Genomic DNA, 26,049 nt, shown 5'->3' on the forward strand with positions numbered 1-26,049 from the left:
TAAAATATCTAGAGATTGAATAATAAAAATATTATTTAAAAATCAATTAAAAATTATTTCAAATAAAAAAACTCTTTAAGAAAATGATAATTTAATTAAACGGAGAAGATACATTATTTGAATGGAAAGCTCTTAATTGGCAGCATGGTATAATAATAAGAAATTTCCGTTATTTGTGATGGTTCACAAGCTTTCTAAAAGGGATAATATAAATTTCACATACTGGATTTTTAGAGCTGTTCGGGTTACCCCTTAAGGTCTAAAGGATCGAATTTGGGAGGGTTTGGATAAAAATATTAAGTCTGAAAATATGTTTGGACAAAAAATCTCGGTCTATTTAAAATAAGGGTCAAAACTAAGTCTGACCCGACCTGTATTTAAAATTATAATACTTTATATTATGTTATTTTTATACATTATGTAATTTAGAACACATTTAAAAATAAACCTATACTAAATATATAATACTACTCTAATGCAAACATTAAAATAAAGTTAAGATGACTATATAAAAAATTTAAATAAATAAAAAATTATTAAATATTAAAATAATATAATATAAATATTTAAAAAATTAAAAAATAATATAGGTGGGGCCTAAATTGGACTTAAATTAGTCTTTTGCAAATATGGACAGATTTGAGCAAAATTTTAAGCTCATATTTCGGGTCGAGCCAGGCTTGAGCAAGTAAAAAGTATATTAACATCATGCTTAGGCCCGACCTAACTCGACCATGAACACCTCTAATTTTATTAAAAAGTTATTTATTTGATTTTTTTGCCTCTTTTAGCCTTTAAACTTACATTATCAAATTATCTAAAATGGTTAATGTCAGTTAATTTTGCTAACACGATATTTGTGTATACCACATTAGCAATTATTTATTTATTTAACAATTTTATACTTTTTAATAATGTTTAATTTTCAAATATGTTTTGAATTTTTAAAATTTAGAAAACTACTTAATAAAACAATACGAGATTAAAAATAAAAAATTAAGTAAAAACTTTTTTTATAAAATTAAAAATAATCATTATGCGAAATTTATATTAGAAAAAAAAACCATATGAATTATCACATAATGGAAGTTTCTAATTATTTACCATTCTGGTAAGGCCGATAGTAACTATACAACAATAGACAATGCAATTAATAAGAAGAAAACAAAGAATGGAGTCAATGAGACAGGTCCGGCATCGCAGAGGACTGACATCATCACGTTTTCACTTACGAGCAAACCGACGAAACAAAGAGAATTATTTTCATTAAAATATCATATTAAAATCAAATATCTACTCTCTTTCACATGTAATTCGTTTTTTTTGTGGTTGGGCCATGTTATTAGCCCCATACCACTATTTGCCTGGAATCTCTTTCTAACCTATTTTATCCTGATTTTTAATTTATTTATTTATATTAAATTATTGTTAAAAATTTTTAAAATTTAAAAATATATATATATTTGACAATTTCATTATATATTGCGATCATATCTGTTATATTTGGCACGATGCCTAGAATTATCTATAGCCTCTCCTAACTCATAAATAGAAGGATAATACCTTTCAGCGCCCTTAAACCTACTTCTTCCTGCATTAACAACAATGCCCACCAATCGAATTAAGATTTAATGGATAAAATTAAAATATATTTTAAATATATGTACATTTTATATTTTATATTTATTTTCGAAAGAATGTTTTTTTTTTTTTTTTACTTTTTAGAATCATAACATTTTACCTTAAAATACTTGCAAATTCATACAGTCAGACGGTTCCTATTTCACATTTTAATTTAAAGTTTAAAAAATTACCTCTGTTAAATTTTAGTTCTGCCCTAAACTTTAGGCTTGAATTGAAATACGAAATGCGAACGACGGTGAACAGAAATTTTGGTTGCTGTTGTGAAGTATGAACGACGGTGGATTTGGGGGATGGCGGTGAAGGACCCAGGGTGTTGTTGAAAAAAAGAGAGAAGCTTTCTTAATTTAAAATTTTAAATATTTTAATTTGAAGTTTGTATAGTTATTTTATACTAATATTTTAATTTGATTTAATATGGAGTAAATAATACATTTTTGAATTTTTGAAATTTTTATAATTTCATATATTTTAAATTCATTTAAAATGTTTTTAATTTTAAAGAGTTTTTAAATTTTCACAATTTTATATATTTTTATTGGAAATGTGAAAAACTTTTCATTTTAAAATGGTTCTGTGATTGTTTATGTACTTTCAATTAGTAAGAATTAATCTGACCAAAAATATATATAAATTTTGTGTGCTAAAAGAGTTATTTTATATTTTTCTTATAACAGCCACATCACCAAATATAATGGCAAAATTGATAGAGGGATCAATATTTTTAAATAAAAATATATAGGACTAAACCCTAAACCCTTAAAACTAAAATATAAGGACTAAAATTTAAATTTTAGAAGAGCACATGGACCTTTGGCATATTTAAGCCTTTTAAAAAAGTGTATGAAAAATAATTAAAATTAAATAACTTGGATGTTTAGTATATAGAAATAATAATTCTTAATTATTTTAATTTGAATTGATATAAAGTTTTTATCATTATTTAAAAATATATTTTATACTGATATTTTATATATTTTGTAATTAATTTTATTTTTAAAAAGTTGTTCAAATTTGATTTAATATGGACTGAATGAATATCTTAAAGTTTAGAGAGACTTTATTATCGGTCATGAAATAAATAACAGATTTTTGAATTTCTAGAAGATTTTATATTTCCATGTTTTTAAAAATTATTTAAAAACATTTTTTAATCTCAATGCATTTTAATTTTTCACAATTTATATATATATTTGAAAATATGAAGGAAAATTTAATTTTAAAACATTTTTATAATTGTATATATACTTTTAAAGAGTAAATGTTAAATTGACAAACAACTGTTGAAGATTAAAAGAGTTGTTTTACTTTTTTTATATAACAGTCGCATCATTCATTTTAACTTAGAAAATACTCTCTAAAGGTTAATTTAGCTTAATTAAAATAGGTAAAAATTCATTTAGGATTTGATTAAGACTTAACTAAGTTAAGTTTGGTAATTTGACAATTGGGGTTTCGAGAATTGTTTATTATTAGAAGTAAATTTATTCTTGTATCGCGATATTTTAGCTTTAAATTTTACAATAATTTAAATTTTAATTTACCTTTAAAATAATAATAATTTAATTCAATATTTCTAAATCAATAGATATACATATCGATACAATAATAAAATTACATTTTAACCTTAATAAAAATATATATAAGAAAAAAAAATGTCTTTTACCGATTGTTTTGCCTCCACCTTCATCGAATCAATCCTACACAAGTAAAAGTAAGGGTGTTCATGGTTTGGTTAAAATCAAATTAACTGGTCGAATCGATCTAATTCGGTTAATTGGTCGGTCGGAGGTCGATTAATTCAGTTCAAAATCGGATAATTAACCAAAAAAAATAATATATTACATATAATTGTTAACTTTTTGTCTGGTTATTAACTTTCAATAGTGTTATATAGTGTTTCTAATGTCTTATTTGTTGTTTTCACCTCTATTTAAAGTTTTTGAACTATCTAAAAAATGAACAAAAAACATATAACCGAACTAATCGAATATTTAAGTTCAATTAATATATTCGGAAAATTTTCAATTTAATTAATAATTAAATATTTTTATATTGTAAATAATTCGATTAATAATAATTTATTTTGAGTATTAATCGGCAAAAGAGAAGAGAACTCTGACTTTGCTTTGTGCATATACTAACATTTTGATTCAAATCCATGTAACAAACCTAATCAAAATCTTTGACTATGGTTTTAATTATATATATTAACTTGGTTTGAAACTTGCAGGTTCTCTAAAGTCATCAAATCACCACCGCCTGAAAAGATGGAAAATACAGAAAGCTAACATGATTTGGATGTTGCTCTTTATAATTATTAATCTGATGTATAACAAAAATTGATCCTCATTAGTGAAAATGCAAATGGTTTTCTATATAAAGTCTAAATTGCTCATAATTTTTTTTTATTTTTAAAGTAGAAAATAGTACACGTTTAAATAATTTAAACCCACATCTTTTAAATTATGATAACAATAAAGATGTTATCCAAATGAAGATTTAGTTAACCATGATTTTAATTTAATTATTACACAAGAGTTTTACTGGAACAGGTTTTTAAATAACCCTTTTAACTAAATTAATGTTAAGTTAATCTGTAAAGATAGGAGCGAAAACCCCTTACCCCTAAAGCCTGCCCCAATCCGTGAACAAAAACTATGCGACGTCGGTTTTTAATTGTAACTCATTTATTTTATATTAACTAGAGAAAATAAAATAGAAAGGAAAGAAATTAAATTAACTCATTATATTGTTATTTCATTAAAAAACCAAAAAGAGTTGCAACTTTTTAATAAAAAAATTGATTTATGAATAAAGGAAAATTCACTTGTTTTATAAAAAGAAAATGAGTTACAATTAGAAAACGTGGAGACATAAAGAGTGCAGAGGATTTTCGTTCGTATAAATAAATATTTTAATTAGTCGGTATAGATAAATATTAAAATAGTATAAACAAAAAAAAACTATTAATAAAATTTAAAAGGTAAACTTATCATTTAAAACGTTTTCCACAAAATATCCCTTCAATCCATTCAACAATTTAACACCTTATTAATGTATAAAAATATTTTTTATCAAAATCAAGAAATCTATTATCGATGGAAATAATTAATTTATTTATCATGAATTTTTCCGAAAATATATGATCGACTATAAATATATTTATTCGATTCGTATTAAATACTTATTTTATTTCTATTTTTGAGTTCAGTGAACCGGAAGTACTGTAAATTCATGCATTCCCCTTGCTTTATGATTATCCATTTGCAGTCCTTGTATTATTTTGAATTTTGTTAAAATATATTAAAAACGGGTCAAAGAAAAAATATTATTAAAATTATATTTATAACAATTAAATTATAAACAAGAGTGATAAAGATTTTATAGAAAAGTTTTTTAGGTTCCAATACAATTTTAGATATTTTCTTTAGTTGTTTTATTTTAAATATTTTATATAAAAATAATAAAAAACGAAAATACCATTAAATTAGTATTTATTACTTTGATTCAAAATGATTTTTAAATAATTTTCTGATTAGAGAATTAATGTAGATTAGAGAATTATTGCGTATTCCTTTGAAGTTTATATATATTTTTCTCATGTTTTCAACATTTGCATCCACTTTCCAGAAAAGGTGGTCCATGGCATCTAGATTTAAACAAAAGGCTTATAATTTTTAACTTTGAAAAACTCGAATTAATTTAATATTATTGTTACGGTTTAAAATCCTTTAATTAGATTAATAATTATTATTTTATTTGATGTAATATAGTGATAGGCTTGAATATTGAAAACGATATTAAAAATAATAATACTGAACTCTAAATATGAATAGTAAACTGAACATGGATGTCAAGAAAAATATAGTGAAAGGTAATTCTATTGTTCTAAATTTAGTATGGTTTTCACCCACACTTCATGTTGGATTAATTATTTAAATTTTGACTAAATTATAGTGTAAAAATTTAAATGTTACAATTTACTTAAAGTTTTTGTACTTTTCAGATATTTGAAATTTAATCTTCATACTTTTATTTTAGAAATTTAATTTTATTTGTTAACACTGTTAGAATTTTTGTGTTGGTGTGGTATTTTGAAAAAAAAACTTAGTGTCTATGTAACAAAAATAGCATTATAACGAACCTGAATTTAATAAAAAATTTAACGATGCTAACAATTCTTAAAAGTTCATATAATAATTTTAATTAGAATAGAATATTTAGACTAACTAATGACATTATAAAAGTTAAGGTATCAAATCTGTCAAAATTAAAGTATATAAATTAAATCTCAAATTTTAGCGAAATATAAGGATCAAATTAAAAATTAACTATTCTTATTATCTAAAAGGTAGAGGGATTATAATTGACATTTACCCATATGTTCTCATGTCAAAAAAAAAAAACAATGCTCACTTGAAAAGTGGGACGGTTTGGGTAAAAATATAGGATCAAAAAATGAGCTTGGAAAAGAAACGAGGCTCATTTTTAAGCGGGTCAAGCCTCGGGTAAACTTTTTTTGGCCCGAGTCCTACTCGAATTTGCAAAAAAAAAATGTTACTTTTTGCTACTGTTGCTTGTTTTCACTATTTTTATTGTTGTTTTGTCACTGTTTTGGTGTCGTTTTGCTATTATATTGCTATTATTTTATTTTATTATTTGAATATTGTATAACTCTTGTTTTATTGTTAATTTTGTTACTATTTTAGAGGTATTTGTTTGTTAAGTTGCACCTATCTTAGTGTTATTTAAGTATAAATTATTTTTTTAAATTTATTTTCAATTTATTGAGAAACATTTACTTTAATGTTTTTAGTGTATTCGATTTTTTAAATTTTTTTAAATTTTTTTATATAAGTAATACGGGTACACCAAGCTTGATTTTTAACATTTTATCCGGACTAAACTTAAGTAAAATTTCAGGTCCATATTCCGACTCAAGTCCAAACCTAGAAAACAAGCCTAAAATTCTATTGAGGCCCGACTCAACTTATGGCTACTTCTAATTAAGATCTTCAGTTGTATAAATTAAGTAAAAAAAATAAAGCTACTCAACTATTATTTGTCAATGAAAAGAATAATACTTTTTGTCGCATTAATTAATGTATACATTTAGGAGTCAATAATAAAGATTAAGCAAAAAAATCGAAAAAAATACAATTACTAGTTACAACCATGGTTAATTTAAAAATAAATTAGAGATGCATTAAATTGATCAAACTTTTAGTATTGCATCCTTGCTTTATCATCATTTCTATTCCGATCAACTAAGAAATCATTGCAAAGAGCCGTAAAAGGCAGACAGCATCAATGTTTCACAAAAAGTCAAGTCTCAAATAATCTATCTTCTTCATTCTCGTCATCTTAGATTATAATTTTACGATCACCGTGTTTTATTATAATAAAAATTTTCGGAAACAATTTTCAATAACATTTTACATTGTTTTAATGGAAAACAAAATTAACAAAAATAAAAATTAGATTAAAACCAAAAAAAAAAACAAAAGAAAATCAATATTGTTAAAAGAGAGCCGCCACCAACGGATGCTGCCTCCAACAAAATAAAATTTTGATTTAAGAAAGTTGAATGCTAATATTCTTTTGCTATATAAAAAAGGAAATTTTATTTTCAACCACTGGATGCATGCAACAGCTATTAGATAGTAGCAAAGATGATTATGACTTCCTTTATCCAAAATAAATAAATAAATAAAACTTGTTGTCTTTATTAAAGAATGTTAGGAAGTTGAAACCATTGAAAGCAAGAAAAATTAATTTGAAAAGAAAGAGGATAATGAGAAAAACAAAACGTAATATTTTGTTGGGAGTAGAGCCCGACGACAACAGACGACGCTTCAAAAATCTCTCTTAAAGAAGTCGACCCCTCAATAAATATATTAATTGCTATTCTCATCAATTCGATCATAAAAACAAAAATTCAAACCATAATACATTCAAAATAGTGTTTATATCGACAAACAAAAGGGGTTGTAAAAAGTTGTGGATGAAGAGTTTCGCTCCATTCCTTTATTTTTTTTAATCCACTAATATTCAATGCATGTTTAATCACCCACCTTTCATAAATTGATATTTCCACGTTTGATAGATAAGATAATTATTGTATTAAATTAGAGTGGCTCTTAACTCGTGGGTGGAATTTTTATTAAATGGGGTGAAAATTTATGTAAAAATTTATATATAAAAAAATTACATAAAAATAAATTACGTTTTAGTTAAAATGGTAAAGGTAAATTATCAAATGCTATAATGTCTTAAGTTTAAATATCATCTTATCTAGCCGGTTGAGTATTGACTCGATTCACATGAACAAATTGTCAATGCATGAGGACATGAAAGTAAAAATAAAAAGAAGTAAATACTAAACTTACATGAAAGCAAGTGTACTTTTGTGGATAATAAAAATATTATTTTAAATGGAAAATACTTTAGAGAATATGGCAATTTATTTAGAAGGAGAAGATGGCTTTTTTACTTATGGTTAATTTGTTTTAATTTATTTTTGTTTTATTTATTTTCACACAATCTTATATTATCCATTTAAACTTTGAAAAAATATATGTATCGAATTTTCATTGGTTGGTAACATCAAGTATCATAATAAAATACATATTGATAGTTCAGTCAGATCGAACATTTTCTAAGTACAAATACCATGTTGGATATTGCATGAAAGTACATGTACCATAATAAAATACATATGGATAATTTAAGTACCACATTGGATATTTTCAAAGTACAAGTACCATATTGAATATTTTATAAAAGTTTAGGTAAAAGTGTGAAACCAACTTAAAAAAGAAAGAAGACAAAAATACGTTCAACAATTTGACCAAAGAAAATATATAATAAAAGCAGTGGAAGGGAAGGGAATCTTCTCGTCGGTTGCCCAATTCCGTCTTCTCGTTGACTTTTCTGTTTGACCCAAGTCTCCTAACTGTCACAGAAAGCTTTTCATTGGCTTAAGCCTAATTAGCTTAAGCTGGACTTAAGTTCACGTCATTTACACTAAACCTATAATTTACAAGTGACTTTTAAATACAAATGAATTTACCTTTTATTAATTATTTATTTATCTTTGCATCTTAATTCTTTTTTATTCAATTATTTTCAAATAAAATAATTAAAATCTAATTATTTATAAAACGTTAAAATATGCCATAAATTCTTATACTTTTCAAAATTTGAAATTTAATACTTGTACTTTTATTTCTAGAAATTCAATTTATCCACTTTTCAGATTTTAAATTTTAGGTCTAGTTGTTAACACTGTTAAATTTTTTGATAAATTTGTTAATATGACATTTTGCAATAAAAATACTCACTTGGTAACTATGTAATTAAAAATAACGTTATAATGAACCTGAATTTTAAAAATATTTTACATGTGTTAACAATTAAATCTGAATTTTGAAATTTAAAAGTAGAAGGATTAAATTTTAAAAATAAAAACTACAAAGATTAAAGTCCGAATTTACAAAGACTACAAAACTTCTACCATTTTTAACCTTTATAAAATTAATTTAATTATTATTAAATTAAATTATAAATTGCATTATATTATGTATAAGAATGTGTTCAATATATGTAATTTTCAAGTTAATGTATGTAATTTTTTTAATAAATAGTGTTGTCTGATTTTTTTTGTATTTTTTATCATTTCTACGTAAATATATGTTAAACATCATAGTATTAATTTAATTCCAATTAAATATTAATTTTAAGATGATTTTCTTATATTTTCCTATTTTATATTTTAATCAATTTTGTTTCCATTACTTGTTTCGAAATAATGATAATTATTTTATTTTAAATAAAAATTAATAAATTCATCTCAAATTTAATATATAATTGAACTGAATATATGTTTAAAATATGTACTTTTACTTAAAATAAAATAAAATTTAATTAGAACATAATTTTATAGTACTTCAATATAATTTTAAATTAATTAAATTTTAATTATTTTCCTATTAAAACAAGAAGAAAAAAGAAAAAAGAAAAATATAAAATAAATGGTAAAAAGTAACAAAATTATAAGTATCTTTTTTTATTTAAATTTACTTAGTAAATGTGCTTTTCTTCAAATCATAAGGGTAAGTGGATATTTTCAAAACTTTATATAGGTAAGTGTATTTTTCAAAATTAGGCAAATGAGTTATGCTAAGTCAAATATTTTTAATTATAGAGTTTTTTATATGCGGTATATGTTTCAATTGCTTCATCACAATGTATAAAGACGAGTCCTCAAAGAAGGTTGAAAATATATGTTGGTTATAAATCTTCTTCCATGATTATCTTGAACCAATAACAGTAAATTTGTTTACGAATTAGTGTGTTGATGGTTATTTTGATGAAATAATATTATCAACATTAGGGATAAGAAAAATAAACATTTGGTAAAAGAAATTACATGGGAAACATCATTTTTATTTCATATATATCTTTAAAGAAAGTTGTTACAGGGCAAAAGCCCACGGATTCGGATAAATTAGAATGGGATGAGCTTGATGAGAAGACTTTGTCTGCAATTTAGTTGTGTCTCACGAATAATGTGTTGCATGAGGTGCTTACGGAGAAAATGACATCTGCCTTATGGAGAAAGTTAGAATCCCTTAACACAACAAAGTCTTTGGCAAATCGATAAGTGCTGAAATAACGCCTATACACGTTCTGTATGGCCGAAGGTGCGTCCATTAGGGCTCACATCAATGAATTCGTTACTCTCGTAAATGATTTGAAGAATATTTAGACTAATATAGATGATGAAGATCAAACTATGCTATTATTGTGTTCTTTGCCCCTTCATATAAGACTTTCAAGGAAGCCCTGACTTGTGGTAAAGATAAACTCTCATTCAAGGATATAAAGGGAAACTCAACAATGAGCTAGATTCGAATAGCAAGATAGATGGGCAAGCTTCAATTTTGGTTTTAAGAGGTAGACAACAATCTAAGGATTCAAGTCAGAGCAGGTCTAGGTCAAAGTCAAAGTCAATGAATTGAGACAAGACCTGTGGTTATTGTAAGAAGTTGGATCATATTAAGGTATAATGTTATAAGTTACAAAATAAAAACAAAAGGGCTACTGAAAGCAACGAGAAAAGGAAAGTAAAAAGTTGAGGTAGTTAATGCTAGTGTAGTTGAGGACAAGGATGATGGTTTGTTGCTATTGTCTACAATCGAAAGGTCTAAGCTTACATCCGAGTGAATATTGGATTTGGGGTGTTCTTACCATATATATCCCAACAAGGACTGATTCTCCACATATAGTTAAGTTGAAGGTGGAGTTGTGTTCATGGAGAATAATTCACCCTGTAAGATAATCAATACTGGTACCGTTCAGATCTAGAAGCATGACGAGATTATCAGGACATTGTCAAGTGTCAGGCATGTGCCTAATTTAAATAAAAACCTCATCTATCTGGGTATATTAGTCTCGAACGATTCTAGAATCACCATCGAGTCAAGCGGCATTAAGGTATCTCATCGAGTTCTTGTTTTGATGAAAGGTAAAAAAATTCCTCGTCTATTACGGAGTTGGAGTCAACTCGGTTATGACATATGTGACTTGATCAAATGAATGAGAAATGTATGACCGTTTTGAATAAGAGTCTTCCAATTTCTAAGTTTAAGCACCGTTTGGACTTAGTTAATATCTTGCAAAGGTCGAGTTAGGCCTATGACGGGGATCGAAAAAGGAGGCATGTTAAAATACGAGTCAATGTGGAGATTTGTGGAGTGTGCCTCACATTTTTTGGTCAAACCAAAGTCAAAGCAGAGGCGATGTCATAACAAGGAATCATATGAAGTCACAATAACACAACGATGTTCGAAATAGAGGCAAAGCAGAGGGCACGCCGTAACGAGAAGCCTAGGATGTCGTGACGACACGATAAATTCGAAACTTAAAGCAATTACATATTAGACTCTCACAAGGGTTATTTTTCCCAGTTAAACTTTGATTACATTAGAGATATTATAGTCATATTAGAACTCTAATCTTAGCCTATTTAAAGGACTTTAGTAACCCTAAAATAGGAGATAAATAACATACAACATTAGAGAGAAAAATCAAGAGAGAGTTTTAAATAACTTTAAGGGAATTTTGTGTTTTAACCAGAGAGTTTTGAGTTCAGAGTTAGGGTTTGTTTTGAATTTCTTCATTTTATACTATTCATTTGTTTGCTCATTAGTGAAGTCTTCTTTACCCGTGGTTTATTATCCTCTTGATTGAAAGAGGAGTTTTTCCACGTGTATTGGCGTGCCCAATTTTCTCTATTCCTTCTTTCTTATTGTTTATACGAGTCGATTCCCAACAAATATAAAATTAACTTAAAAACTGTCACATGTCACCAATTGATTGATCCATAAATTGATTTTAATGATTAACGTGGTCAAAGACTGAAATCATTAACGAAAGAATTTAATTAATTTTTTTAATTAACGTGAATCTTGTGGAAAGAGAGAATTGATTTTTAAAATTTTTTAAGTATCGATTGTGCCTTTAAAGTCTTCCAAAATTGTCTTTCTAGTTGCTGCCTCAATGCTTTACTAGTGGCTAGCTAAGCCAACTATAAAAGCCATGTTGAGCTTCGGCTCAAGTCAAGCTGCCCATCTTAGTTGACTATTCAACCATGGATTTCACAAAAAGGGCCTGTGTTGAAACTAATTTACGAAGCTACCATTACCTACAATCGCAGGCTTCCCATGGTCGTACCATGCAGCACGTTGTTCCGTGGAAAAAAAATGGTCAAACCTGAAAATCTATGTAATGGAGATTTATGTCAGAAGAAAAAGGACTAAAAATGTTAAAAATGCTTTAAAACAAATTCTTTATATATATAAAAGTTTAAAATTTTAAAATTTTATTATTGTCTTAAATAAGCTTTCATATATTTATGTTGAGAATTTTGTTAAATATAGATTAAAGCTTTGGTTTATTTTAGCTACCAAAATTAAAATTCTGAAAAAATACAAGTAATTGGTCAAAACTTATTTACCTACAAATTAAAAATAAAAAATTAATTACAATTTTAAAAAAATAAGAATATTGCATTTTATTATTGTAATCAAAACTACTAGAGGCACTTAAAAAAAAAAAACTACTAGAAGCAATCGCAGGCCACAGTTTAAAAAAAAAAGAATTCGTGTTACAACAGAACTCTTAGCACGTGACTTGACTTTTTTTTTTCATATTTCATTTTATCATTTTTGAGCACGTAGCAAATTATAAATTAACAATGAGGTATGTACTATGATAATTAAAGTAAATTAATGTTATATAAAGTGATTAAATTAAATTAAATTAAAATGTTCTATAATATAATTAAATTAATATTGTTGCATGCAATTATATTATTTTGTGATTTATGTTGAGATTTTAGTTTTAAATTTTAATTATAATTTAATACATTATTATTTAAAATATTATTATTATTAATGTCAAGAAAATCATATTTAAAATTTAATTTAGAAAATAGAACCCTCTTCAAATAACTAAAAAGAAAGTATTTTTAAATTCAAAGAACTATTTCGAACTCGAGTTTTCATATATACAATCGTACATTCTTTTATATAATATATATATGATTAGCATATACGGTGCTTTGATTAAAATATGATATAACAAAAAAAATTAAAAATTAAAAATTAAAAATTAAAAATCTATTTTAATATTAGGAACACGATTAATGTATAAAAATATTTTATTAATATGACCAAAATCAAAGTAGAAAATCATTATACAAACAATACAAATAATATATATATATATATAAAAATTAAAAACTGCTTCTAGTTTGTTTCAATTTTGAAATCTTTCCATTACGATACCGAAAGAAAAAAAAATTAAAAACAACGAAATGTAGAAAAAATGAAAAAATATATTATACCTCCAATGAAATTATTGTAATTGTGAGTAAGGACCTATTTGTAGGCTGAAGAGAATTAAATTCCATATAAATTAGGGAAATAATATTTACAAGGACCTACTTTTTAAAAGGATAAATTAATTTAAATAATTTATAATCCATGTTAGTTGAGAATTTAAAATTTCATTGTAAATTTTAATAAAACTCTGTTTGATTTTTACTATTATTAATTTCAATAAAATTTTAGATAATAATTTTATAAGCGATAATAACAATAGTTTAAAATTTTAGAGAATTTATTTAAAGATTAAATCACTTTTAATTAATTTTATTTTAAAAATTGATGATATACATTATGATTTTATTACCTAATTAAAAATATAATAATTAGATAAATTCGAGATGCGTCACTTGTTGCAATATGAATACTTGTGTATCTTGTTATATATATGATTTGATGTTTATTTATTATTTATTTTAATTTAATTATTATTAACATGTTTTTGTTTAAATAAATATTTTAAAATTTATTAATTGTGTTTTAGTTTAATTGATATCGTTGCTATTGTTGCAATAAGAGAATGTAGTTTGAACACCATAGAACACGTTTTTCCTTTGATTTAAAATTTTAAAATATAAATAAAATTAGATGATGTTTAAGTAAAAAAATATAAATTACAAATAGAAAGATTGAACACGTATTTAATAGGAATAAAGTATAAAATTTTAAATAGAAGATTTTCAGTCACCAAAATTTAATTTATTATAATAAAATATCAATGGGTCAAGTAATAAAAACTGGAAAATGATATGCAAAGTTTAAAATTTGTGTATTGTAAATAAAAAAAAAAAAGGTCCGAATCATAAGCAGCAGGGAATCGAGGTAATGGCAAAAACGTAAATACCAAACAAAGAGTCAAAAGACAAAACAAATCTAACTAAAAAAAATTATAAATAAAAAAATAAATCTCAAAACAAAATCAGTGACTCGCTCCCTCCAAACTCAGTCACAAATGAAACTTTGAAAATAAACCCGATCAAATTTCCCGGCGAAACAGAACCAAAACGGAACAAATAAACGGCCTCAAAGTTCGGTTCCCATGTCTAAAACCCGGTTCACATTTCTCTTCTTCATCTTCTTCTTCATCACAGTGATATATTCACAGTCCGTAAACCACAATGAACGGACCCTTCTTCTCAACGTTAAGCAGCAACTGGACAATCCACCGTCCATATCTTCATGGAACTCATCATCTTCGCCGTGTGATTGGCCGGAGATAATCTGCACCGCCGGTTCCGTCACCAGACTCCACCTCCGTGACAAAAACATTATGACAACGATTCCGCCGTCAATATGTGACCTCAAAAACCTCACTTTCCTAGACCTTTCCTTGAATTTCATCCCTGGGGAATTCCCTAGTACGCTTTACAATTGTTCAAAGCTTCAATACCTAAACATTTCTCAAAACTATTTTGTCGGTGAAATCCCTGACGATATTCACCGATTATCAACTCTTGTTTCCCTTGATATTAATGGTAATAATTTTTCTGGGAATATTCCACCCAGTATTGGGAGATTACCACTGTTGCAAACGTTATATTTACACCAAAACCTTTTCAATGGAACATTTCCTAAAGAAATTGGTGATTTGTCCAATCTTCAAACTCTGGGTCTGGCTTATAATGGCTTTTCCGCCATGGAAATACCTTGGGAATTTGGTTTCTTGAAGAAATTGGTGTATTTATGGATGACGGAAGTCAATTTGATCGGTGAAATCCCGGAAAGTTTAAACAATCTTTCGAGCTTAGTGCATTTGGATTTGTCGAGAAACAATTTGGAAGGTCCAATTCCAAGTAATTTGTTTACTTTCGAGAATCTAACTTATGTGTATCTCTTCAAAAATCATCTTTCAGGTGAAATACCCAAAGCCATTGATGCTTTGAATTTGGTTCAAGTTGATCTTTCCCAGAATAATTTGACCGGCGAAATTCCACAAGGGTTCGGCGAGTTGCGGTATTTGGATTTTTTTAACTTGTTTTCGAACCAGTTGACCGGAGAATTGCCGGAAAGTTTCGGTCGACTGCCTGCTTTGAGGGATTTTAAGGTTTTTGACAACAACTTGACTGGAGTTTTGCCGCCGGACTTCGGGCTTCATTCAAAGCTGGAAGCATTCGAGGTGTCGGAGAATCAATTCAGCGGCAGATTGCCGGAGAATTTATGCGCCGGTGGTGTTTTACAAGGAGTGGTGGCTCATACAAACAATCTCGAAGGTGAAATACCGAAATCGCTCGGGAATTGTTCGAGTTTACTCACTTTTCAACTTCAACACAACAAGTTTTCCGGCGAGATTCCGTCAAGTTTATGGAACACTTTCAATTTATCGTCTTTGATGTTAAGCAACAATTCGCTTACCGGCGAGTTACCGAGCGATGTTGCATGGAACATGTCGAGGGTCGAAATCAGCAACAACAATTTCTCCGGCGAAATCCCAGCCGGAATTTCATCATGGTCGAATTTGGTCGTCTTTAAAGCCAGCAACAATTTGTTTTCCGGTCAAATCCCCAAGGAGATAACCAATCTTACTCGACTCATCACATTACTTCTCGACGGCAATGATTTTTCCGGCGAACTACCGTCGGAAGTCATCTCGTGGGAATCGTTGAATACATTGGATGTATCCAACAACAATCTATCGGGTCAAATCCCTGCTGCAATCGGATCCTTACCCGATTTAATCAACTTGGATTTATCCGAAAACCATTTTACTGGTGAAATCCCATATGGGATCGGCAACTTGAAGCTCACTTCTCTGAATTTATCATCAAATCAACTTTCCGGGAAAATCCCATATCAGTTGGAAAATCCTGCATATGAAAACAGCTTTTTGAACAATGTTGATCTATGTTCAGATGATCCAAAACTAAATCTTCCAAGCTGTACTTCCATGGTGAATGAGCCCAAGAGATTTTCATCTAAACATGTCGCCATGATTGTACCTCTTGCAATCCTTGTTTCCTTGGTTATTGTTGTACTGGTGCTTTTCATTGTTAGAGACTACTATAAGAGGAAGAAGATTGGGCAATATTTAGAGACATGGAAGCTGACCTCATTTCAGAGATTGAACTTCAGTGAAATGAACATATTGTCCAATTTAGTAGATGATAATCTCATCGGTGTTGGTGGCTCGGGGTTGGTTTATCGGGTTGAAATCGATCGTTCCGGGGAATTTGTTGCGGTGAAGAAAATCGGGAATTGTGAGAAACTTGATCGCAAGCTTGAGCAAGAGTTTCTATCAGAAGTTGAAATATTGGGAAACATTCGTCATTGCAACATAGTGAAGCTATTGTGTTGTATTTCGAGTGAGGATTCGAAGCTTTTAGTGTACGAGTATATGGAGAATCAGAGCCTTGATAAATGGCTTCATGGGAATAAAAGGTCATTTCCTCGTGGTGTTTTGGATTGGCCGACGAGGTTGAAAATTGCTATTGGAGCCGCACAGGGATTGTGTTACATGCACCATGAATGTCCTACACCGATCATCCACCGTGACGTGAAGTCGAGCAATATTCTGTTGGACAAGGAGTTCAAGGCCAAAATTGCAGACTTTGGACTTGCAAAAATGCTAACAAGGCATGCATCGCACACAATGTCAACAGTTGCAGGGTCTTTTGGTTACCTTGCCCCAGGTAAAAAAAATATGCTCAAAACATGATTGCTTTAACCCTTTTAAATAACTAGAGCATTTATTTTAACACAAAAGCTATCATTTGTGTCGCAGAGTACGCGTACACGACGAAAGTCAATACGAAGGTCGATGTCTACAGCTTTGGAGTGGTGCTACTCGAATTGGTGACGGGAAGAGAAGCGAATAGCGCGAATGATAGTATGAGCCTAGTGCAAAAGGCATGGCAAAACTTCTCGGAGGGTGATAAATCCATAATTGAAATACTTGATCCAGAGGTAAAAGAATCATGTTGCTTGGGGGCAATGATAATGGTATACAAGGTAGGGATCGTTTGTACACGCGCATCGCCTTCAACCAGGCCGTCGATGAAGGAAGTTCTGCATGTACTCCAACGCTGGTGTCCTGAGGATGGCTGGAGTACCAAAAGAGTGGGAAGTGAGTTCGACGTTGCTCCACTTCTTGGCGGTGCCGGTGCCGCTGCCGGTGCCACATATTTTTCCAGCTACAAGAATAGTGAAGAGGGATCCGAGGATAGAGTTTAGAATGCCTGGATTAGATTAGCAGTGGTGATTCTCAACCAAAAAAAAAAAACAAAAAACAAAAAACTGTGGGAATCAGCTTTGTTCGTCACATTAACATGGGATTTCTCAGCTAAATATTCCACTGACCAAAAGCAACCATGGACTATCGTATAGCTGTAAGTGTGTGCACTTGTGCTACTGTCTTTTTAGAATCTTCCATATTCGTTTTAGATTTCATGTTAAACTCATCTCTTTCAACTTGAACTTAAAAGAGATTGTAATATATTTTATCTATCTTACTACTGTTGATTGTAAATATCAATATATACTATCCGATATATGTTTTTCTTTCTTCATGAAATTGAGAGGTTCTGGAGAGCTCAGATGCAAGTATTCTTCAAAACAGAATGTTTCCGAAGAGTAATAAATCTACACTTAATACACTGACACCTCGAATAATTGAACTTTCTTTATACAATATACTACCCTAACTAATTTCTGAAAAAGCTAATATTTATATCTATAAATTTATATTTTATATTATTCTTTCTAAAATAAACAATCAAAATTTATTTTATAATAAGAAAATATTTTGTAATAATCAATGGTATAATGCTTAATTAAAACTTAATTTAAATGACATATATTACATATATGAGAGTACATATTGACACATTAGAGTTATAAGTAATAAATGAAGCTAAACATTATTTAAACGAATACTCATATTTATATAATTAAAATATTCATATTTTTACATTAGGTTAAAATATGTTATAAGTCTTTATTAAATTTGAAATTTTGTATTTTTATTTTGGATTAGCCCTACTTTTTAGATATTAAAATTTAGGTTCAGTTGTTAGCATTATTAAAAATATTTTGTTAAATTCATGTTCATTATAACCCCATTTTTTAGTTACATGAATCTTGAGTATTTTATTTAAAATGTGACAACAAAAGAATTGGCAATGTTAACAATTGAACTTGATTTTAAATGAAAAGTAGAGTGATTAAATTCTTGAAAATAAAAGTACAAAGATTAAATTCTAAATTTGTGAAGAATACAAACTTATGACATATTTTAACCTTTATACTACAAAACATTTATTATTAATATATTTATAATTGTAATAAATATTTATTAAAATATTAATATTAAATATTTTCAATAATATATGAAGAATATTATTTAAAACTATTATTTTTAAATTTTATTATTAAAATAATTTATAAAAATAATATATTATATTTATTAATAATATCTTATATAATTAGATATAGATAATTAAATATGTACATTTAATAATGTTAAAGATTATAATTTTTATTAATATTTATTGATTTTAAATATTTTAAAGTAAAAAATTTATTGTTAATGTAAACATAAAAAATTTATATAACAATAAAATCACCAAGAAAGGAGTTTTGGAAAATGATTTACACTTTTCATAAAACTAATACAGGAAAATACAAAAAAATATTTTTCAAAAAACATTTTCAATAAAACAAACGAAATTAAATCCAAATTCTTTTTAAGTTAATCCTGAATAGATGTAAATAAAACACTAATGCCCACAAGCTATTCGAGTTCAACTTAAAAAAAATTGATATTTACTTTGATAATTGCAAGTCAAACTCAAACTATCGATCGAGCTAAATTTAAACTTTTGGATAACTCGAACAGCTTGCATTATTAAGGTTTTTACATTTTTATATTATTAAATTACATTATTAACCTTAAATTATTGAATTCAAGCTCGAGCAAACTTTAATCGAGCTCGAAAGACACAATTATATCTTGAACCAAAATCAAACGTAAAAATTGAGCTAAGGCACAAACTCGGCAATATTCAGACCCGATTACACCCCTAATTACATGTATAAACCCACAACCTCTAGGCGAACACAAAAACATCAACGTCAATTAGCTTGCACTCAATTAGCACAATGGAAGTTTTTTAATAGTTAATTAAATGCGCATTAAATAAATAATTAACGAGTACGCAATATATATACTCTTTTTCCAATCAATCTCTTTAACAAATTTAGCTATCCAGTATCCAACTGTGGGCATCCATGCAGGGGCGTTCCTATAAGAGAGAGATGCGTATACAGATAATGACTTGAAAGCACTGAAAAACTGTATCACAAGTGTACATAGTATTACATAAGATTAAGAAGAAAAAAAAAAAGAAAAGGTCTAAATGTTACACGGCAACACTCCAGTTTGATTTACAATTTACTTGATGAAGAGTTGTTCATTCTTGAATGGGAGGCAAGAAGCATGCGACAACACTCAAGTAGCAAATATATATATATAAAAAGAGAGATGGCAAAGTCTTACAAAGAACCAGAGGCACTTTAGTAGCTTCTTGGCTCTCCTCCAAAGGTTAAAATAAAACCCAAAACACCACAACCAAACCTAAAAGTATAAGCCAAACAACGCAGCTCTCCACTGCACGGGTCGAATGTGCTGCCAAGTCCACTCACACTCGGTATACCTGTAAAACCATAATGTAAGCCAGCAAATAATGGGACACTTACTGAGGTGTACTGGCCTTACTCCTTGGGGCAACAAAGGTTTCTCCCGACGCCTCATCTACAACACATTATGCCGTTGACTTCAAACTCAACCTGCTATAAATAAATCAAAAAAAAAAGAAAAAAAAAAACAGAACAGCAGAAAGAGATCATAACTTGCATAAAGAAAATTGAAGTTCCAAAAAACACATGCCTCATCACTGGCTTCTGCAAAGTTTCTGACCTAGCTCCATCTTGTGAATTTACAACCTTTCCAACTGAGATACTTGGCTATACAACAAAATACAGGTAAAAAAAGCTAGTTAGGTAAATAGGTCACCAAAAAAGTTAAGTCATAAAAAATATAAGAAATAAGAGGAAGGTCAAGTATCTGAGCCTTAGACACAAAACACAGTCAAGGTCTTAAGCACAGTTACTGGAAAATAGCACGTATGATGGTGGAGCAGGACCTGCCACCACATATGCACCAGTTAGGAGATTGGCTGATAATTAAGGTGATAAAAACATTACGGAAGACAAAAAGCTACAAAAAGAATTGCAATGATGACAGGAAAATCACTTAAGAGATTCCTAAAAACACGATAAGTAATGAGATTCTCTAATTCTAAATCATCAGATACCAAAATTTTGCTCCCACACCATCAAACATCAGGTCATGCACATTTTTGAAAATAAAATTCAAAAACCAGGATTGACAGCCACAATGACCCAACGATACAGAAAAAAAAAAGGAACAAAAAAGCTAGCCTATATAGAAAGCAAACAGTAAGAGAACAGGCTATAAAATAGAAAAAAAATATGCAAGTAATTTATGTCCAAGTGTTAGATTCAAAACCTTTAATTCTTCAGACAAGCTGTTTTGGAAAACAGCACTAGCATTCAGGTGCCCTTTTTCCAGAAGTGAATCCAAATCAGCTCCGCAGACACTACCCTGCAAAGACCCCTGACTCTCACTATCTCCAGAACTTCCAGTATTCTCACTGCCATCTGCTACAATCTTTAACCCAAATACCTCAAACAAAGAAACTCACCTTGCAATTGAGGTTCTGCGCATTGGAACTTGACCCAAATACACTTTCAGCAATTTCTACCGCTGCTGTTTGATTACATGCTTTGACCACCTCTTGATCGACCTCGGCACCCACTCCTTTCCAGTTCAAAATTCTCCTAGAAGATCCAATTTCAGGATCATTGATGAAAGCTGATGTCGAATCTGCAGTTTTCTCTTGATTCAAGCCAGCCTTGCATGTTTCTCTTGTTTCAAAATCAGAAACTTCACATGGAGAAAGCAACTCCTGCCTAAACGGTAAGCCTATCTGCTCAGCTGACTCTACACTTCTAACTACTGATGAATCATCTATGTCTAAAGAAGTCTGCCCTCGTAAGCTATCAAGATCCACAGTTCCTCGATGCTCTACTTTAACTGCTTGACCATTGCTATTATGAGATGTTCCAACAGACTTGCTTGTAATAATATCTGGAGAAACCGACTCCATTCTCAGGGGGCTAATTGAGGCTCGCTTCTCAGGCTTGTTCAATTTTTCATCAACTGTCTCATCATCACGTTTTCTCTTAATTTGTCTTTCCGCAGAGCCTGAGCGGGACGTCGTGACATCTTCACAAGTTTTTCCAGTCTGCTGGCTTGGATGCCTCAATGATCGAGGCCGTCTATATCCATCAGGGAAAACAAACGCTGGGAGCTGCCTCCTACGAACATGAGAAACATAAATATCCATTCCTGGTTTCCAGTACATGTACATGCTTATCTCTTGTCTGAACTCATCAACTGTTCCACGTATGTCAAATTGTTGACCTTCTAGACCACTCACTCCCTCTTTCCTCTGCAAACCCATGAAAAAAGCACAATGTGGGAACTGCTTGGATGTATCAACATACTCGTTTGGGTAAGGGTGACACTGCAACATTCCATTTGTGTCCCGCTCTATCTGCAGAATGATATGGAAACATCATCTTCTAAGTTACCATAATGATTAAATGAAACATAGTAGCTTAAAGTTCAATAGACTACTCCCCCAACACAGCCAATTTTTTACCTTCAAGGTTAGCTGTCTAAGCCGAGACTCTACCCAGCCTTTCCATGCCAGTAAATCATCAGCATCTGCCGAAACTATGTCAACTTGTAGATAGTTTTTGTATGCCTCAAAGAAAAGATGAGGCTCAAACAAAGCACTCCATTGAGCTTTGTTTAGCTCAATCTCCTACATCAAGAAAAAGCAGCTAAATCATCAATAGTTCAAACTTCAACAAAGGCAGCTAAACCTTAACAAAAAGAACCATGTATTGTCTCACCTCACATATTCTATTACCAAATTGGAACTGTTCCATCATAACACGAAGTGTACTTAAAGAGACATTGTAACTGGAATTCATGCAAGGATATGCAGGAGTAATTATTGGCATATGATGGAAACGGTCCCGAGGATTCTTGCGCGGATCCCAGACTGGAAAGCCAAGTTCATCCTCTTCTATTGAACACAACATAACAGGGTTTGGCCACCTCCATTGAGTATAAACTCTGAAAAATCGAGAAACCAGCATGCTAGGTACTGCATTGGGATAAAGTTGGCACACACGAGCAACTAGAAGAGCCCAATTTACACCTCCTAGGAATCCAGTAACCTAAGAGAGTAAACTCAGAAAATTAAGTACATAATATGAAAGCAAAGACGACAATGAAGAAAAAAGTTGAAACCAATAAATAGCAATCTTACATTAGAATAAACTCCACGCCTCTTTGCCCAGAACTTCAAACATCTAAGTGTCATGCGGAAGTGCTACAATAGAGTGATAGATTAGAAGACTGCAAAATTAGACAAAAAATAGAACAAGTGCCGCTAGGCATACAAATTATTTACCTTGACATTTGGGACAAGTTTAAGGATTTGATCAGCAACCCTGCACCCATTAAGACTTCGAACAGTTTGCTCATCAACATTATGCAGCACAGATTCACGTGAGATGTCAAGGTCCTGTTGATTAGATTAAAACAAAATATATATCAAAGTAGACAGCAACTAAACATGCACTGCATTACTAGACTTCAAACACTACATTTTTCATCATACATCTATTTATACCATATGACCATATATTGCACAGCAAATTTTACATTATGAAAATTCTGTATTGGTGGTCCCAACAGCAAAGGTAACATCTCTTGTCTCAAACAGAAATGCAGTTAAAATATTCCAAGAACCCTCCAACTCCTGGTCAAATTCATTTTGAACAAACAAAACCATCAAAATATACTCTCTTTTTTTTTTTATTTTCTATGCTAGAAGTTAATTTACTTTTTGCAACTATTTGGAAAATACTAATTAAAAGGTACTGATACCGAATCTCATATACTATGATGTATCTATGAGTTGCAAAAGGTCAGAGATGAAAATTAATTTTTTTTTTCATCAGTTATGAAGGATAATAAGATATTGTATTCAAAAGAATACAACATTAGGATATCACTATATTTAAGATAGCTTATAAATTATTAAAAACCAAAAATGTTAGAAGGTCTAGTTGACAATGCATCAAAAAACCAAGAAAAGAGAAAAAAAGAGGCAATTTCTTTAGCATAAAATAGCTTGCAACACCCTGCACTATGTGAAGGAAATCATTTTTGGCCTTCACGTGATTATAAGAGATGTAGAGTTGGCAAGAGTGTTCATTCAAAAAAACAAAAAAGGATTACAAACTTACATCTGGAACGACCAAAAGAGATATACTTGCATAAAGAAGATCAATAGATATCCCTTGGAACTTGAACCTCATTACTGGGACATGAGCATCTGGAACCGGTTGAAGTTCAGTGACTTCTTCCATCTCAGCCAAAATATCATGCAAAATGATGAAGAAATCTTCCTGGAGAAATTCAAAACGAATATAAATAAAACTCAAACTAAAGGACCAACAACTAATCTCAAGGTAAAACAAAGACTTAGCTAGATTAAACACACCTCTCGGTTCACATAAGATGGCCCAACACACAAAGTGTCTATGTCAGCCCCAGGTCCATGCACCTATCAAAACAGAACGTTTTTGCTTATTATCTAAGTATAAAAAGATGTCATTGACTAATGCTGAAGAAAAAATAAACACAACAAATTAAACAGAGTAAACATCTAAGGCAATTGGTACATGCCCAGGCACCAAGAGAAGTTATTAATTTTTCCAAAAAACAGAAAAAACAATGAAACCAAAGTATAGTAGCTAGATTTTCAACAACCAAATACCATAAGGAACTTTATAGAAGGTATTTTTTTTTTCTCAGTTGCAAGCCTACCTCTATATCCCTTAGGCCATTTTCTTATCAAACTCATATATCCTAAAATACCAGGCAAAACGAGTTTGCTATATTTCAAACCAAATTTCTATGATTGCAAAGAAATGTCATGAAGGTTAGAACATAAGTTTATCAAACAGCAGTTACGATGAAGGAATTAGGAATTTATGCTTACCCCTAAACGGTATGATCCAAAAGTGAAAATGACAGCATTTGCTTCCTCCACCATCTGATCAGTGTAGCCTCTTTGACGAGTTAATTGCTTTACCCAACTTTTTACAATCTATAAGGAAAATAACTCACTAGTTTAGAACCACACCAAAAAATTGGTTTATCCTTTTACTGACAAATGAACATGATAAAACCTTGCAAGTCCATTCCTCTTTTTTATCTGATTATTCTTTCAGATATTTTCTTATAAAAATACAACAAACAGTAAATAAAAATTCAAGATTTAGATCACCATGCAATTACCGTAACATGCAAGCCAACTAGGTGCTTATAGTCAATTCATAAGTAAAACACGAACCAGTAGGTCCGAGAAACGCAATTTACCAAAAAATATTCGCATTTTCTTCATTTACGGAGATGAGAAGGCAGCAAGTAAAACAAACTCAATTGTTTGCTAATTACCTCAGAGATATGGCCAAGAACCTCCTCTCTTTTCGCAGCCTCCTCTTTGCTCTCGTAAAGCCCCGACTCTATCAGAAACTACAGAAATAAACAAAAAAAAAAGTGAAATTAAATCAACATAAAAATAAGAAATCCTAAAAACAACAGACTAATATATTGCCTTCTCTAATTCCGTATTCCGCTGAATATCAGCCTCACTAGGCCCCGCGAGTGATATTGGTTTCGTGATTCCATAATTCTTCGGAGGCAGTGATTGTTTCTGCAAAGATCCGTTCGGGCTCTGAGTCTCCATCGGTTTCACCACTAACCAGACCCTCAAAAAAAAACGCAAGCTTGGATTTAACCCCAAATCCAATACAAAATCAAGCAATCGTAATGGAGATCGAACCGATATAGCAAATCACTAAGGTAATGAATTTCAGATTAGAACATAAATCTCAAGCAAAATCAAGGAAAATCGAAAACTCTCTCTCTTCTTTTTTTCCTTTTTTTGAAGATGAATTTTTGAGGCAAAAAAATTTTCTTTTTTTAAAAACGAACACAAGAGGTAACAGATCGGAACCCTAATTTGTTTGATAGATTCAACGAAGAAGGGTCAAAGACGGAATCTTTCAAGGATGGAGGAACGGATCTAAACACGATGTTGAAGAACAGAGAGAGAGAGAGAGAGAGAGAGAGAGGAAAGATCGAGAGAGAGAGGGGGAAATTTGAGAGGAAAAAAAGAGAGGAGGCTCCGCCGTTTCGGTGGCGTAAGGGAGCGTTTGGTAGGGTGTTTTCCTTCTACCTTTTTTTTTTTTCTTTTTTTTCCCCTTTTGATTAAGATGACTGACTAAA

General features: G+C 29.8%; 2 protein-coding genes across 7 annotated transcripts; one reads left to right on the forward strand and one right to left on the reverse strand.

Annotated features, from left to right (window-relative positions):
* The first annotated feature begins 14,506 nt into the window (after positions 1–14,506).
* LOC105761386 (receptor-like protein kinase HSL1) lies at positions 14,507–18,093 on the forward strand. The gene is made up of 2 exons (XM_012579218.2): positions 14,507–17,221; positions 17,314–18,093. Exons 1-2 carry the CDS (start codon positions 14,635–14,637, stop codon positions 17,760–17,762), a joined length of 3,036 nt encoding a protein of 1,011 aa, XP_012434672.1. The 5' UTR covers positions 14,507–14,634; the 3' UTR covers positions 17,763–18,093.
* A 1,758-nt stretch (positions 18,094–19,851) lies between these two features.
* On the reverse strand, positions 19,852–26,049 carry LOC105761468 (nuclear poly(A) polymerase 4). 6 transcript variants are annotated; one of them, XM_012579814.2, is made up of 14 exons: positions 25,376–26,049; positions 25,216–25,293; positions 24,758–24,865; positions 24,257–24,319; positions 24,000–24,161; positions 23,159–23,272; positions 23,015–23,077; positions 22,593–22,922; positions 22,337–22,501; positions 21,314–22,228; positions 21,118–21,213; positions 20,506–20,552; positions 20,305–20,375; positions 19,852–20,242 (listed from the first exon to the last, which is right to left on the reverse strand). In XM_012579814.2, exons 1-13 carry the CDS (start codon positions 25,505–25,507, stop codon positions 20,351–20,353), a joined length of 2,298 nt encoding a protein of 765 aa, XP_012435268.1. In that variant the 5' UTR covers positions 25,508–26,049; the 3' UTR covers positions 19,852–20,242; positions 20,305–20,350. The 6 variants fall into 6 exon arrangements, 5 of the variants coding, with proteins under 5 accessions (XP_012435268.1, XP_012434982.1, XP_012435194.1 ...); XM_012579528.2 differs by having other exon boundaries at positions 20,476–20,552; XR_008197629.1 differs by having other exon boundaries at positions 20,305–20,552.

The sequence above is a fragment of the Gossypium raimondii genome, chromosome 7 (assembly GCF_025698545.1).
Source record: "Gossypium raimondii isolate GPD5lz chromosome 7, ASM2569854v1, whole genome shotgun sequence".
NCBI classification, from domain to species: domain Eukaryota; kingdom Viridiplantae; phylum Streptophyta; class Magnoliopsida; order Malvales; family Malvaceae; genus Gossypium; species Gossypium raimondii.

Bases quoted from the DNA above. Each gene is read 5' to 3' on its own strand.
- LOC105761468 (XM_012579528.2), bottom strand. From the start codon at position 25,507: ATGGAGACTCAGAGCCCGAACGGATCTTTGCAGAAACAATCACTGCCT. The intron at 23,273-23,999 runs GTAAGTTTGTAA...TCTAATCAACAG, and splicing joins CTCTTTTGGTCGTTCCAGAT to GACCTTGACATCTCACGTGA. The intron at 21,214-21,313 runs GTGAGTTTCTTT...GGGTCTTTGCAG, and splicing joins CGCAGAACCTCAATTGCAAG to GGTAGTGTCTGCGGAGCTGA.
- LOC105761386 (XM_012579218.2), top strand. From the start codon at position 14,635: ATGTCTAAAACCCGGTTCACATTTCTCTTCTTCATCTTCTTCTTCATC. The intron at 17,222-17,313 runs GTAAAAAAAATA...TTTGTGTCGCAG, and splicing joins TTTTGGTTACCTTGCCCCAG to AGTACGCGTACACGACGAAA.